The sequence below is a fragment of the Betta splendens genome, chromosome 8 (assembly GCF_900634795.4).
Source record: "Betta splendens chromosome 8, fBetSpl5.4, whole genome shotgun sequence".
In the NCBI taxonomy this organism is placed as follows: domain Eukaryota; kingdom Metazoa; phylum Chordata; class Actinopteri; order Anabantiformes; family Osphronemidae; genus Betta; species Betta splendens.
The window spans coordinates 9,468,171-9,483,337 of NC_040888.2; the positions used below are offsets into that span (position 1 = coordinate 9,468,171).

The 15,167-nt window shown below is 46.5% G+C and overlaps 1 protein-coding gene across 10 annotated transcripts in view; it reads left to right on the forward strand.

Moving 5' to 3' along the window:
• Positions 1-13,518, forward strand: part of hoxb3a (homeobox B3a) — a 66,951-nt gene extending 53,433 nt beyond the window's left edge. For 5 of the 10 annotated variants that reach the window (XM_055510696.1, XM_029157969.3, XM_029157970.3 and 2 more), the window contains 3 exons: positions 1,238-1,304; positions 7,387-8,087; positions 10,489-13,518. In XM_055510696.1, coding sequence (XP_055366671.1) covers positions 7,508-8,087; positions 10,489-11,351 — 1,443 coding nt within the window. In that variant the 5' untranslated portion in view covers positions 1,238-1,304; positions 7,387-7,507 and the 3' untranslated portion in view covers positions 11,352-13,518. Of the gene's footprint in view, positions 1-25; positions 1,305-1,658; positions 3,628-4,092; positions 4,578-5,214; positions 5,350-7,386; positions 8,088-10,488 lie in introns of those variants that run through there. The other 5 variants (XM_055510697.1, XM_029157973.3, XM_055510699.1 and 2 more) reach the window with 5 other exon arrangements.
• The last annotated feature ends 1,649 nt before the right edge of the window (positions 13,519-15,167 follow it).

Below are 15,167 nucleotides of genomic sequence, written 5' to 3' on the forward strand. Positions count from 1 at the left end.
CAGTCGTAGTAGCAGCATTGTGGTGGTGGTGGAGGCTGGTACAGCGAGGTCGGGCGATCCTTGCTTTGATTTATGTGTTTGGGAGAAACTGTCAGGAGCAGAGACGGAAGCAGCCAGAGGTTTTATTCCAGCGCTTTAACGCGCACTAAGCAACAGCTCGGACAGCGCCGTCGTTTCGCAGCCGTGGATGAAATTAAACAATGATGCAATTGAGCTCTGTGCAGTATTTGCCACTAAACCCGAAGTGAATGGATGTAAAATGGATGCGCTCCGCTCCGGCCGCACACATGAGGATAACGGGGCCATAACACCGAAGGCTGTCTGGACTAAATGATGCCGCGGTTGTTTATGAACAGAACTGCGGGGAAACAGCTGTTGGCATTTTGGGACCGCTTCTGCGTTTGCTCTGTCTTCATTAGTTTTCATTTGATTTATGTATTTTTTTTGTTGAAACATTTCTCATTTAGAGACATTTATACATTCAATTAATATAAATTATATATGTTTTGATAATAGTTACTAAAGGGATTTTAACGTGAATAATATGTAGCCTATAGTTTAACAATAAGCTTTCTTAATAACAAGTATCATTATGATGAACAGTCTCGGTTTAGACCATGCGCGTAGTTTTTGGCTGTAGCTGATTTGTTTCTGTTTGCTGTTTCTTTTCTATGGCAGAATCCTGGTTTAATTGAGAAGACTTATTTTATTACTTCCTCAAATTTGTTGAATGACGTGTAGTTTTATTATTTTTATGGTAAGGCCTGCTGTCAAGTGATTTCCAAAGTTTCAAAATAATTTTAAATCTTTTCCGTCATTATCGATAAATCCATTCTGTTTCTACGTTTATCCACAGTGATGATGGTGCAGAGATAATGATCATAATCACGGGGTTGCATCGTTTTTTCCTCGTTGCCTATTTTATTCGACGGCAGCAGCCAAAACCGATTTCCACTGTTTTTGAATCAAATGGAAAAGATGGTAAAGAGCAGGTGTAGTGCGATCGTCATCATCAATAGCGTCTCAGATTAAACAGGCTTTTTCTGCGCGTATTGCTTTTTATCACCTGTAGTTGGAACTCTAGAACTTGGTGCTTGCTCGAGTCCAGCCTTTCACTGCACGACAGGAGGCCTCTGCTGCGTTTTACCAGAAACCTGTGATTGCATAGCTCCTTTTTTCGTTCCAACCCTTTTCACGCGTCTCTCCATTTCCCCTTTCTCCCCCTGCTTTCTTACAGTTCTTAGGAGGTTTCTGGGAACCGTTAGCTTCCATCAAATCACCAGGAAATAAGAGGAAAACGCTCGGTGAGTTCCACTGCCCTCTTTTATTACTATCGATGCTGTGAAATTGTGGAAAAAACTATGCGGCCTTATTGGACCTGTAAATGGAGAATGGTGGTTTGCAGCTCGTAAAATGATGTGTGTGTGTGTGTGTGTGTGTGTGTGTGTGTGTGTGTGTGTGTGTGTGTGTGTGTGTGTGTGTGTGTGTGTGTGTGTGTATATATATATATATATATATATATATATATATACTGGGCTTGTTTCTGTGTGAACACTCACCCTGTCCCATTTTTAAATTTCAACTTCTAATAATAAGTGACGCCACGTTGCAGGAATGTCTACACATCAGAGCGCGTGAATCGTTTAGCTGATGATTTATTGTAGGTTTTTGCTTGTTGTTTTTAATCTACTCAAGCGTGTCCAGATATTTAAAAAAAAAATAAGAAATCAAATGAATTGTTGCCTGCATGAACATGAATGATGAAGTATAATGCAATGGCACGCGCTAATGTAATATCATCCAGAGGTGTGGAGGGTAGTTGGATGGCCGCGGGTTATAGCCGCAGCAGGAAACACGCAGGGTCAGTTCATTTGATAAGACAGTTAATAAAACAGCACTTTGTAACTGCAGTAATGACACTAATGCTGATACAGCAGCAGCTGCAGGAGCAGCACCGCGTCGCTGAAGAAACGATCAAATAAATGAGGATTTTCCTTTAGACCACACAAGAAAACGTGATGTTAATACAGTTTATTTGTCTGGAATTCATGCATTTTAAAATGTAGACTATTATAGACACGCCAGAATGAATCTGTGCTTCAATGTGCGTTCAAATCTTGTAGTCACAGGAAATTCCTCAGCTTCATCCTCAGTGGCCGACATGTCTGGAGCCAGAGAGAACAAAAAAGAGGAGAAAAAATATGACAGGAGCGTTTCCAGAGCTTTGCAAAGTGCAGAGTTTCAGTTGTGAAACCCAATATCCGTGACTCAATCCGAAACACGGAGCCGCCGATGCGCGTCTGCCATCCAAGAAAAATAAAGGGAGCTGCCATCCTTACAAGCTCCGGCGTGCTTTCACAAGTCAATACATACATGTACTCCGCGCTGCTGATTTCCCCACATGCGCTTCCCACGGTGGCAAAAAATAGAAAGACGAAAACCGCTGATTAGCGCTTTGGTTAATGAGTAAGAGGGTTTTCAGCGGCAGTAGCAGAATCCTTGGCTCCGCACAAAAGGGCTTTGGAAAGAAAAGTTGCAGACGGACACATTTCAGGCTCCCACCTTCCACCTACTCGGAGCTCATCCTCCCGTTCCAGCAGCCCACAGCGAATGCTATCTGTTTTAAAGTTGGGCTGTTTATACACACAAACACGCGCGCACGCGGCACACACTCGCTGCCGGGCGCGAGAGAACTCATAAATCTTACGTAGCCATAAACGACAGGGGAAGCGTCCTGCATAACAAAAATACAGGGGAGTGAGAGAGTGAGAGCGTGAAGACACCTTCATCTGCTGATTTCCATCTCCCTCTGCACGTCGCCTTCCTTTGGGCTTTTGCACTCCAGCTTTTGCAGGCTTCTGTCTCCTTCCATAGTGTGTTAAACTTCTCATATTTATAAATGTTCTGAAAATATAGATTTTACAGCCCAAAGCAGCCACATATAGAGACACATCCAGCTACTTAACCCGTTGATTTATTGCATCGTTTCTTTCGGTACCAGTTATATAACTATCCCCCTTTCACACTACGGAATATATTTCCCTTTACTTTTTTACTGCGCACAAGTAGCAGTGGGGGAGAGGAGGTGTTGAAAGCTTAACAATGCAGAGTGCATGTCTACTTTCTGCAGGGAGGCATGAAACGAGCTGCAGGAGGAAAAAATCATTTCCTGAAAAACCGAAAGCCGTAAAATTTCGTCAAATATCATTGTTTTAATTCGTGAAATTACTAGCTGACTGAGAAGCAGAATAGAATAGAATAGAATAGAATAGAATAGAATAGAATAGAATAGAATAGAATAGAATAGAATAGAATAGAATAGAATAGAGTGACGTAACGCAAATAGGCTAAAGTCAGTAATGCAGAGTGGCTGCATTACAGCTAAAGGAAGGATTCTGCTGTTACTTTGGTAGAAAGTGGAGATGGGTCTGTAACATGTGTAACATGTAGAGAAGCAGAGGAGATCGACTTCCCTCACCCCAACCGGGGGTGAATGTGGGGGAGGAGGAGAAGTGCACGAGCAACACAGAAATAGTCCGGCTCTTTAGTTTGTGTCAAAGTTATTTCAAAGTGAGCCTAAAGTGCTGCGCGTGTGAAGCGCTGGGCTCGAAGCGCTCTGAACTGATGGTGAGTGACACGTTTCACGTTGAGCCAGTGAAATTAGCAGCCTGTAACTTGTGACTGACGCTGAGCCCATTTATGGGGGAATCGACGCGCCAAGTCCCGTTGTTTACCCCGAAACACCCCGGTGAGCGCGGCTGAGGTCCGGGCGTGTTGTCAATTAGGCTGCTGCTGCTGCTGGCAGCGTGGAGCTCGAACCCGCAACCCAGACCCCGATCCAGACCCGACACAGGACGCAGGAGAAGCGGGGAGACCCGGGAGGACGGGAGCGGGGCACAATGGGTGGATGAGGAGAGGACGACCTGCTCCTCGGTCTGTGACGGACGGACGGACGGACGCACGCACGGGCTGCCTGGTTGGCTGCGGAGCCACAGAGGCGCAGAACCAGGAGAAATCCGAGGCCATTGTTATCAGGCAGCGGCGGTGCAGTCGGAGCTGGCGCTGGGGCGGAGGTGGAGGGCGGCTGGGGGGTGCGGGGGGGAGGTGGGGGCGCGAGCAGGCAGCAGGCAGGCAGGCAGGCTCCCGGTACGCTCGTTCAGCTCGTGCGCTAGCTAGCCTGCCTAGCCTCCAACGAGCCGCTCCAACTCTGCTCCGCGTCGACCCCCGTGGCGACATCTTGCTCCCGTCCATCCCTCCGCGTCCGCCGGGCCGTCGGTGCCACACGGTGGTCCGCTCCGCCTCCGCCTTCGCCTTCGCCGCCGGTGCCGCTGCCGCCGCCGCCGCCGCTCGCGGCTCCAGGATGTTGTTGTGCTTTTAGTCGCGAGCCGCCGCGCTGCGCTGTAGACGGCACCGGAGGAGCCGCGGTGCGGAGACGAGGGGAGCGGGTGGACTCGTTAATTAATTAATTCGTTTGTTCTAGTTAGTGGTTGCCTAGAGAACGCGCGCGAGGACTAATCTGTGATGCGGTGTTGCTGGGTCCGTGCCGGACTGGACCGGGATCACCGGTGCTAAGGAAGGTAAGCAGCATCATTGGCAGCCCGGCAGGCCAACCGGTAATGCGCGAGCTCCGACGACAAACCAGAATTAGAGCGTGTTTGTTCGCCGTGCAGTTGGTGAACGGCGGCGTGGCTGGCTCAGTGATTTATGGCCCATATGACTTCAATCCCGGTTCAAGAAGAGTTCACAACGCTCGTAGCTGCCGTCGCTACCCGCAGCAGGCGGCCCCCCTTCTCCTCCGGCCGTCCATTTCTCTCCTTCCCTTTTCTCCTCATTTCTTCCCTGCGCCTCTTCCCACTTAGGCTGCAGCTATTTATTTACAAAGCCACCATTTCTCTTCCGTGCGTGATCCACTTCTATCTGGCGTTTTCCCACAGGCCACACTTTCCCTATTACGCTCATACCTTGACATGTGTGTAAGATTTCACTTCAGTATTTAGATGGTGTAATTTTGTTTATACAAGGAGCCTGTAATGATGCTGATTTCAGACTAAATTGGGGCCACGGACACATCGGCTGGAGCTCGGGCCAATCCTTCATTGTTTCTGGGGTGGGCTCCATGTAATTGTCCCCATCTTTGTGTGTCTGTTAATGGGATCAGGTCTACACGGATTGTCCAAGTTAATGCATTCTCTCTCTGTCTCCTTGCCCGTGTAGCTCTTCGTGGCAGGCGCCATTTGTAATTTTATATCCCAGGATAAAGCACAGACACTGAACACCAAGGCCGACCTCTCTTCCTCCCTCCGTCGCTGCCTCCTCTGTTTTTGTTGGCTTGGCTGTTTCTGTGTCAGTGTAAGTGGATTATTCAGGGAGGCGTCCAGCAAACTTGGTGATTGTATTAAGCCGTAGCCCTACAAGCTAGTGGCAGAGACATTACGTGTCCCGTTTAATGGCGAAACAGCGGTATGATTTAATAACATATTCCTCCTACACGCACTGCCATGGCCTCTCTCTCTCTCTCTCTCTCTCTCTCTCTCCCTCTCCCCGTCTCCCTCTCTCTCCCTCTCTCTCTCTCTCTCTCTCTCTGTCTCTCTCTCCTTGGGACTATTCCTCTGAGTAAATAATTAGGATTCCAACATGTCTACTAGAAAGATAAATGGCTGACATGTGTGACGTGCTGAGAGCTGGAGCAGGGCTGGACTGTCTAATCTTACACACACAATCAGGCGAAAATTATTGAGCAATAAGAACATTTTGCAGTTTTAGAATATTTTGATTTCGTTGTATGACTTAGGGTTTATTTGTTGTTGTTTATGTTAATGTCCGTTATTATCTCTCGTGTAACTGTTTGATAGTAATTATTTATTTATCCATTTTAATTGGTGTGTCTGCCCGTTGTTCTAAGCGTAAAACAAAACACAAAACGCAGCATTGTTATTTATTAATTCTTTAATTTGCTGTTAGTACTTTGTATATTTTGTGCTGTTTGGGCTTCATAGCGGCGCCATAATATCTCGCGAATCTGAGCTAAATCTTTTTTGTTTTTATCTTTTCTTCTTTTAAGCATTTTTAGGCAAATTTTCTAATCGAATTTTCCAAAGACGACCAAACACACAAAGCCCGATTTGTGTAAAATTCTAAGATAGGTTCGATGGATGCGTTCGTTATTTTCGTGCTGTTGTCGCGTTTTTTATGCAAATAAGTAATTATTATTAGCAGGGAGAGTTGGTGAGCCTCATTAGTCCCGTGGCCTCAGTGTGCGCCTAATGGTAGAGTCAGCTCAGCGCCTTCACCGCAGCTTCTCCACCTCCAGCATTTTATCTCCGGAGGAAAAATGAATGCCAGGTGCTCTCTGGCGCTTGACAAGTCGGCCTCTCGCTGTCACAGGCCCACCCCACCGGAGAGCACCAGATAGGGAGTCTATGGGGGTTCACGCTGCTTTCTGTTGCCCATCCTTTTCCCTTAAGGGGCCGCGGTAGAGCCCTATGCCCGCTGACCAATAGATCACTATGTCCAAATAAGTGTCACCGTCTATCTATCTATCTATCTATCTATCTATCTATCTATCTATCTATCTATCTATCGAGAGAGCGAGCGAGGAGAGAGCGAGCGAGCGAGCGAGCGAGAGCGAGCGAGCGAGCGATCTATCTAGCGAGCGAGCTGCGATCGACGAGCGAGCGAGCGATCGAGCGAGCGATTATCTATCTATCTATCTATCTATCTATCTATCTATCTATCTATCTATCTATCTATCTATCTATCTATCTATCTATCTATCTATCTATCTATCTTTTTTATACATATCTCACCATTTTTTCAGGATTCCAGGAGAATTGGAACAATCAGAGAATGTATATAGATCGTATCCACTACCATTACGCAACAAAATCTCACGTGCAGGTTGCACAACAACATGGGGTAACGCTTTATTACAAATAAAGAAAAACAGCAAAATTCCTCCATTTTTATGTCGTTTATGTTTTCTTTAATTACATCAAATCAATTTAAACTAGAATTAACCTACTCTAAACCTATTCTTAACGATGAACCTCGCGAGTAACGCAATAATAATAATAATAATAATAATAATAATAATAATAATAATAATAATAATAATAATAATAATAATAATAATAATAATAAAATGTCTTCTATGAGAGCTAACCGTTTTTAACTGCCTACATGTGTGACAGAGAGGGAACACGGTTTGCCCTCGTCATGCCCCCTCCACTGGAGCATCTGCAGGCTGTGTACTGGGCTTGGAAAGGAGGGGGTGGGGGGCAGTGAGGAAAGAAAAGCAGTGGTTTCTATTCATGTCATGGCGCCTTTCATTGCAGGAAGATGGATTTATCGCTCTCATTTCTTATTCTGCCTCTCCTAACCTCTTAGGTCAGATTGCAGGGGACCGTTGGAGAGACACCGTCACGTGACTCCCGGTACCAAATGGTCTTCCGGCCGTGGGTTTCATCAAGGACCGGAGCACAAGCAGACGCCGCCACATCTAACAAAAATGCAGAAGACAACATACTACGACAACTCCTCGACGCTCTTCGGTGGCTACGCGTCCTACCAGGTGCAGGGGGCGGCAGCGGCGGCGGCCGCCAACGGCTTCGGGGGCTACGACGCCCCGGTCCCAGTGTCCCACCACCAGCCGGCCTTCCAGTCTGCCGCCCATCTGGATGTGGATTCGTACCAGCGCTCCGCTTGCTCTTTACAGTCGCTGGGCAGCACCAGCGGCCACCAGCAGCAGCTAGCCAAGACCAAGGAGCTGAATGGCAGCTGCATGCGGCCCAGCCTGCCGCCTGAGCACCACCCCGGCGCCCAGGTGTCCCCCCCACTGCCCCCCAACCCCAGCACTGGTAATACTGGGGCTCAGCAGCCGGGGGGCAGTGCTGGGACGTCTTCAGTCTCCAAATCAGCCCTTACTAAGTCGTCTGCTTCTTCCTCCTCCACATCGTCCTCCACGTCACCCTCCTCTTCCTCACTGCCCCCGAACCCGACTTTGGCCAAGCAGATCTTTCCCTGGATGAAAGAGTGTCGGCAGACGACCAAGCAGAAAAACTGTTCCCCCAGCAACAACTCTGGCAACGGTGTGTACCATAACACCTGCTTCTGTCTTTTACCTTTGCTTTGATCACCCTCCACTTCCTCAACACACTGTCTTTGTTTATAATATATTTCCATATCACCATATCTTTACATATTACCTCCCTCTACTGAATCTAACCCCCCCAAAGAAGGTTATAGGTTTGTCAGAGTATTTAGTAAATAGTTTTCCACAGGCAGTGGAGTAAAGACCTAATGATCATGGGCAACTAAGGAAACGGTGGCTGCTTTTGCTGTGCCTGCTGAATGTTTTTTACTGATGCATTTGGTCTAGAGAAAACACGCAAACATAACCGTAAAAGCCTGATGCACATTATTTCTAATATAATATCTGCAAACACTTTTTTGATTGACTAATTAAGCCCCTGAAGTTAATCATTAAACCCAAAGCTGTCCTGCAATCAGCTGTTCTGAAAGGCAGACCTGAATGATCTAAAGCAGCAAATAGCAGCAAAGAGGTCCAGACAAAGAAAAGCTAATTATAAACAAACAAACAAACACACGTTTTAATGAGATAAAATAAAAAATGGACTTATATTGAATCTATGGTTCAAAAATGCTGCATTTCATTCAGTCATGGAGTCAACAACCTCATGTTGCCATGTTATTAAGTTACAGCTATATTGTAACGTGGTAAATGTATGTTGAAATGCAAAGCAGATGTGCTGATCACCGCTTAGCATGAAAAACATTCTAAAATACAAATAGCTCTTTATCAAGCTGTTTTGCTCAATGTTTGGACCTAGTGAGAGTTTAACTGGGACCCACACTGAAGCTGAAGCAGTACTGCATGAGTGGCTTCTTCATAGGTAAAGTGTCCCTTAGTGCTTAGTACGTTCATGAAACTAACATCTGGCTGCAACCAAGGCTGCTGAGAACGTGTGAACCTGGACGCATTCATTTACGATTTCCTCTTCATGTTCCCTCTTATTCGCCTTCACATCGCTCCTCTTCCTTCTCCTCCTCACTTCTTCAATAACCCACTGCAGGAAGGAAGATAATAACAGATTTAAATGTCAAGTACATGAACAGATTTTCAGTTAGAATAAAACAAATAAATACAGTGAGACGATGAATTTGAATATCATCCGCATAGAACAGATACATGGGTTACAGTGTTGGCAATGAGTGAGAAAAATATCTGTTGTGGCACAATCAATGTGAATGTATCAAAAGGCTTCAGTTTGCTGGAGAGAAGGCTGAGAGGAGATTAGACTGTTTATTGATGAGGATTTGAAACAATCATTTAGACGGCTGACACCATCGTTACCTCTGTCATCGTCTACAGAAATAAACACCAGAGTCAGATGTTTACGCCGCATAGAGGGATGGAAATAGAGAAAGTGGAGCTCAGCGACTGTCCTGCATAAACTATTATTAGCCCGGACGTCAGCAGCGCATGCCGCATGTTCATAACAGGCTTTAGGAACACTTTTTCCATCTCTATTTGTGAGAAAGGGACACGGCTGCAGTTCAGCGCCGCTGCTCAGAGCGACTGGGCTCAGAGCGACTGGGCTCAGACACGTCAGTCCATCGCTGCTCCTGTCTTTGCATTTACTTAAAGGCTTAGCTGTGTTTAAATGAGTTTGTGAGACTGAACTAAAACCTAGTCACTGTTTTACCTTTAACCTCGGTTCACAGTTAACTGATGTCACAGTAGCAGCTCCTTTTATTCACATGAAACTATTATAGCTGGTATATTTTCATATAGATCACACATAATCCTTTATACTCATATGCAGCGAGGTGTTCAAAGCCCAAACACTCATTAAAGTCTAGTCATTAAAATCACTCCGAGCTCCAGATCCTGGCAGAAGCTGCTCGTTGAGTCCCTCCTTCCCACAGACCTGAGCGCAGGTCCACTTGTCCTCTCGCCTTCGCTTCCTGGGATGCAGCTGCTGTTGCCGTGGGAGGTTTGGCTCTAGCCAAGATGTAATTTGTGTGCCCTCGGCCTCCGCCGGGCCCCTGCCTCTTAATAACTGCCACTGTTATGAAGTGTTGACAACTAATATCGAGGGATAACTCAGCTGCTCTGCCTCAGCCCCCTCCGCTTTATTAGGAAAGTGAAGGCCTTCACTTTCCTCCAGCCTCCACGCAGGCTGATTGCTTTACTTTGTCTCTTTGCATTTTTACTTGACCCTTTTCCTGTCATTTCATTCTCTTCTCCTTCGTTGTACAGTTTTCATTTCCATGCCCTCATTCCTTTTGCATCATCACAGGACCTGTGTCTGAATCCTTAGAGCCGGTGCCTTGTATGTGCTCCGTAACAGCCATTCTACAGACATGCAGTCAGGCTTACTGGTGACTGGTTTCTCTATGTTGACCCTGTGACTTTCCTTCTACCTTCTTTTTCCCTCTCTGTGATGACTTGTCCTGTGTCCTCAGTGTCGGGAGGAGCTGAGAGCGGCAGCAGTGGGGAGAAGAGTCCCACAGGAGGCTCCTCAGCGTCCTCTAAGCGCGCCCGCACAGCGTACACCAGTGCCCAGCTGGTGGAGCTGGAGAAGGAGTTCCACTTCAACCGCTACCTGTGCCGGCCGCGGCGCGTGGAGATGGCCAACCTGCTCAACCTGTCCGAACGCCAGATTAAGATCTGGTTCCAGAACCGACGCATGAAGTACAAGAAGGACCAGAAGTCCAAGGGCCTGAGCTCCAGCTCCGGCGGGCCCTCGCCCACCGGCTCCCCTCCCCTGCCCATGCAGTCGTCCGCCAGCTTCCTCAACTCCATGCACCCCATGGGGGGAGGCGGGGGAGGCGTAGGCTACGATGCCCCGTCTCCACCGTCCTTCGGCAAACCCCACCAAGGAGTGTCCTACTCCATGTCCACTGCCTATTCCAATGTCCCCATGAAGGGCTGCCCCTCCCAGCAGAAGTACGGTGCCCCCGACCCGGACTACGGTGACCCCCACCCCCACCACGCCCTTGTTCAGGCCAACAGTGCCAGCTATGGGACTCCCAACATGCAGGCTAGTCCCGTTTACGTTGGGGGTGGTAGCTACGTGGAACCCATGCCTGGCTCAGGACCCTCCATGTACGGGCTAAATCACCTCGGCCCCACGCCTCCACACCACCAGACCATGGACTATAACGGCGCGGGGCCCATGTCAGCTGCTAACCAGCACCATGTGGCTGGAGGGGGGCCCCCGGGTCCCTGCGACCCGCCCACACACCCGACATACACGGAGCTGTCGGCGCACCACACCTCGACTCAGGGCAGAATCCAGGAAGCACCCAAGCTAACTCATCTGTAGCAGGTTTGGAATAAAACGACAGCATGGGAAATAGTAACGACACCGAAGCAGTAGCGCCACATGGCTCACTAACAAACACTAACAAGTGGGAAGTGTAGCACTGCAGAGATGACAGCACAGGCACAACAAGACACGCAGGAGGCATCCAGCGGTTGGTCCTGACCCGACAGCAGAAAGTCAATAATCAGCCTCACGTCCTGATTTCATGATGTCAGATTAAAGCTGGAGCTTTTACTGCTGCTTTCAGATTTCAACGATGCACTCAAACCCTTTCCACTACAAAAACACTGCAGTGTAAAAGGTACAATATCACATTTTGGACCAAACTGCATTTTTCTATTTTCCCTGTAGATTAAATCGTCATGTTTTATCCGCTTTTTACTAGTATTTTTCAAATTTTCTAGCAGCTCATGCAGCGGTTTCACACAGGCAGCGGTTTGAAAGTGGAGGAGATGAGGCGTGCACTCGCTTCCCGTATGCTGGCTCCCAGAACCGACACCTTGTTCCAAATTATTCTCTGATAATAAAATCTCCCCCTAAGATGCACACACACATGCAAGGCGCTCTCCCGCCTGCTAAATGAAATAGTTGGGATTTTAATAGGCACTTAACGAGGTGGTTAGATTTATGATGCCGCCCTCTCCCCCTCCAGGCAACACATGTTGTTGTCAGCCGAGCTGAGCTATGTGGAGGGCTGCGCCTCTCCATCAGTCGGAGGGCGAGAGAGTGAGAGTGTGGGCCTGAAGCTGGAGCTGGAGCCTCAGCCGCTGGATGCCGTTCCCTCCGCTGTCTTCTTTTGCCGGGCTGTCTTCCCTGTCTCCTTCCATCTAGACTGAATCACTACTAACCCACTGTCTCCTTGTCTGTGACAGCAGCACACGGCTTCTGAAGGAGCCCCCCCCCCCCCCCATCCTCCCAGAGCGACCCCCCTCCCCCCACCCCCTCCCACACACACACACACACACACACACACACACATCTATCACCAAACATCACTCGAACAGGGTTTGAGAAGTTGGACTCGCTCTCATAGACGCATCTGTGTGTTCGCTGGCTACACTTTTCTACACACACACACACACACAAGCACACACAGGTCCACGCAGCGATGCTAAGCTAGCTTCCGTTCGTTGACACGTCCGCGACCAGGGTACGCCAGCTGCTGACACCTTCAAACAAACACACTTCTTATTTTAGCACATGATTGACACAGGGTAACTAATAAGAGTGGAGAACGTTATTTATTTATGTTTGGGCAGGTGGACACCAGCGTGTCCACATTTTATATTGTTTTGTTTGGTTCTCGCATATCTTGACTTTTAACGTGGATACAGGGTATATTTGAACAAAAATGCATGTCCCGGAACCTGAGCGGGTGAAGATCTGGCATTTTATGAGCACCACTGGGTTTATGTTTGTGACGTGTCAGTGAGAGCAGTTTCTGGGCAACACACACTGAATCCTTCTCACGGTGAACAGACTGAACAAGCAGCTGCACGTGCGGCTGATGTTCACTGCTCTCTCCGATGGCACAAGTAAACCGGTGCCGTGCTTTTAAAAAGGTGCAGATTCACACCAAGGCTCTTCACATCCGGGCATCGTTGTTGCACTTAGAGTTTACATTTTGATGGTTAAAGGTAAAAAATAATAATAATAAATTCTTATTTTGAAGACGAAAGGCCCTCCAATCAAAGCGTCTTTCGCCAATGTGTGTTCAAGTGAACATTCATATATAAATATTTATTTGTAATAGCCAGTTTAAAAAAAAAACTTCTGTTTTGTATTATTATTTATCCTTCATGTATTTATATTGAAGAAAAAATATTGTACTTTTTTAGTATTTACCTGTTATGAAACAAAAAACAACATTGTGTTTCTCTTTGTCCATTGTACTGAAGTTACATTTTTTAGTTCTTGTATTTTAGAAGAAATTAAGTAGTTTTTATGTTCCTATAAAGATCCTTGTACATAAATGTCTTGACTTGTACAGGGAGAAGCTAAAGATGGTTATTGGTGACTCATCTTTGCATAGTCTGAAAATTTTAGACAAACTAGCTGGAAGACAGAACGAGTCTCCTTTCTTTGTTCTTTGTAGTCCCCCTTTTCTTTAACTGTTGAGAGAGTTGTCTGTCGAGCAATTCTTTAATAAAACTTTATGTTATTCAGAGCTATGGTCAGTTTCTTAAGGTTCCGAGCAGTTTAGAACTTGGTTTAGACACGACGGCAGCAACAGCTCTGTTGTCAGGTCATAAATGAAGGGTTTCTTGTTGCAGTTGTGGCTAAAAGAAAATCAGAATCTTGAAATGACTGTAAAATCATGCAATAGTGTAAATACACTGTAATCTGCCTTAAATGAAGGCGCGTCCTCTTGGGTTAAAAAGCCCAGGCATCAGGGCAGGTTCAGGCTGACCGGACCTGACTTTCACAATCACTCTCAAATAGTGTGGAATAGTGAAAGCAAACACTTCTAACATAGACGTGCTCTCTTCTTTCTCCTTTCCAAACCTCAGAAGCTGCTCGCTAGTCCTTCTATTTGTCTACGTCCACCCTTCCATGCTACTGTTATAGCTGCTGGCTCATGTTCATCTACCACATCAATCACCGGCGCCGATGATGCACTGACGCTGATGTCAAACACTGGGCTGCGTCCCAATAAAAGTGCAGGCCTCGGTCCAAACACTTTTCCTGTAGTGCAACTTGATATGTGACAGGGCTGTTTACATCTGCCAGCTGATCATTGATTGTAGCTTTGCTCACAGTGTTTTCTGGATGTTTAGGTCCTGGTGCAGATATAAAAGCGATATTATCTGTCAGAACTGTGAGAACTGTGAGAAACGTCACTGCAGCATTACCTCACATGGAAATACACCATCAGAGAGTTAATGAAAGTGGGCTGCACATATATTTGATACAGTTGAAATATTTTCATGTGAAACTTATTGGTGATATATATTTGACGTTGGCCACTTGTCCCTGGTCTGAATTGGAGCAGTTATAGAACAAATGTATGTTGTGCTACTTTGTTTACCATTATTTGTTTTAATTTTAGTAGCAGAAGGTTTAAGTTTCCTCTTGCAAACATGACAGAACACCTATAGTCCACCACGTCCTGGCACCGTGACCATGTTTCTGATTTTGAAACAGGGAAAAAAAACCCGAGGCTCGCGCCATTCCCTGGTCACGTGGTTTCTTAGCCACCTCTCCGCTTTATCCCCTTCTCTCTCGCTCGCTCTGTTACACGCTCGTGCTCAGTGGCCTGAGAGCAGCATAAAACTTAGGACATAAATCAGGCTACCATAAATAATGGCCGCACTTCCCTTTACATCTCCATTGGACTAACAGACAATAAAAACACCAATAAGCAGAGATTGGATCTAATTTATTGCCTCATAAAAACAGACGGAGAGCTCTGCTCGGTTTCAGCAACGCAGGCGCAGCTGAAAACTGTTTAGCTATTAGGCTACAGTGGAACGAACACACGTGGACGAGTTCTGCCTTGGAGTCCGGCTTACAGATCACACACGCGCTTTAATACCTCCACTTATTTATTTAACTTTTAGTGATAGATATTATCTAACCGTGTAGGAGCTACCCCCACTCACCAGAGCTATCAATAACAATATAATAATAATAATAATATTAATAATAATAATAGTCTGAGATAAAGAATTTTTAACTGACATGGCATTTTACTAATTCAGCTGCTAAGCAAATAACTGCATTTACGAGTGAGAGATAACTTACCATTAATTAAATAAAATTAAATAAAATTAGATAAAAGCGCATCCATGCAAAAAATACAATCTTTGTAAGCGA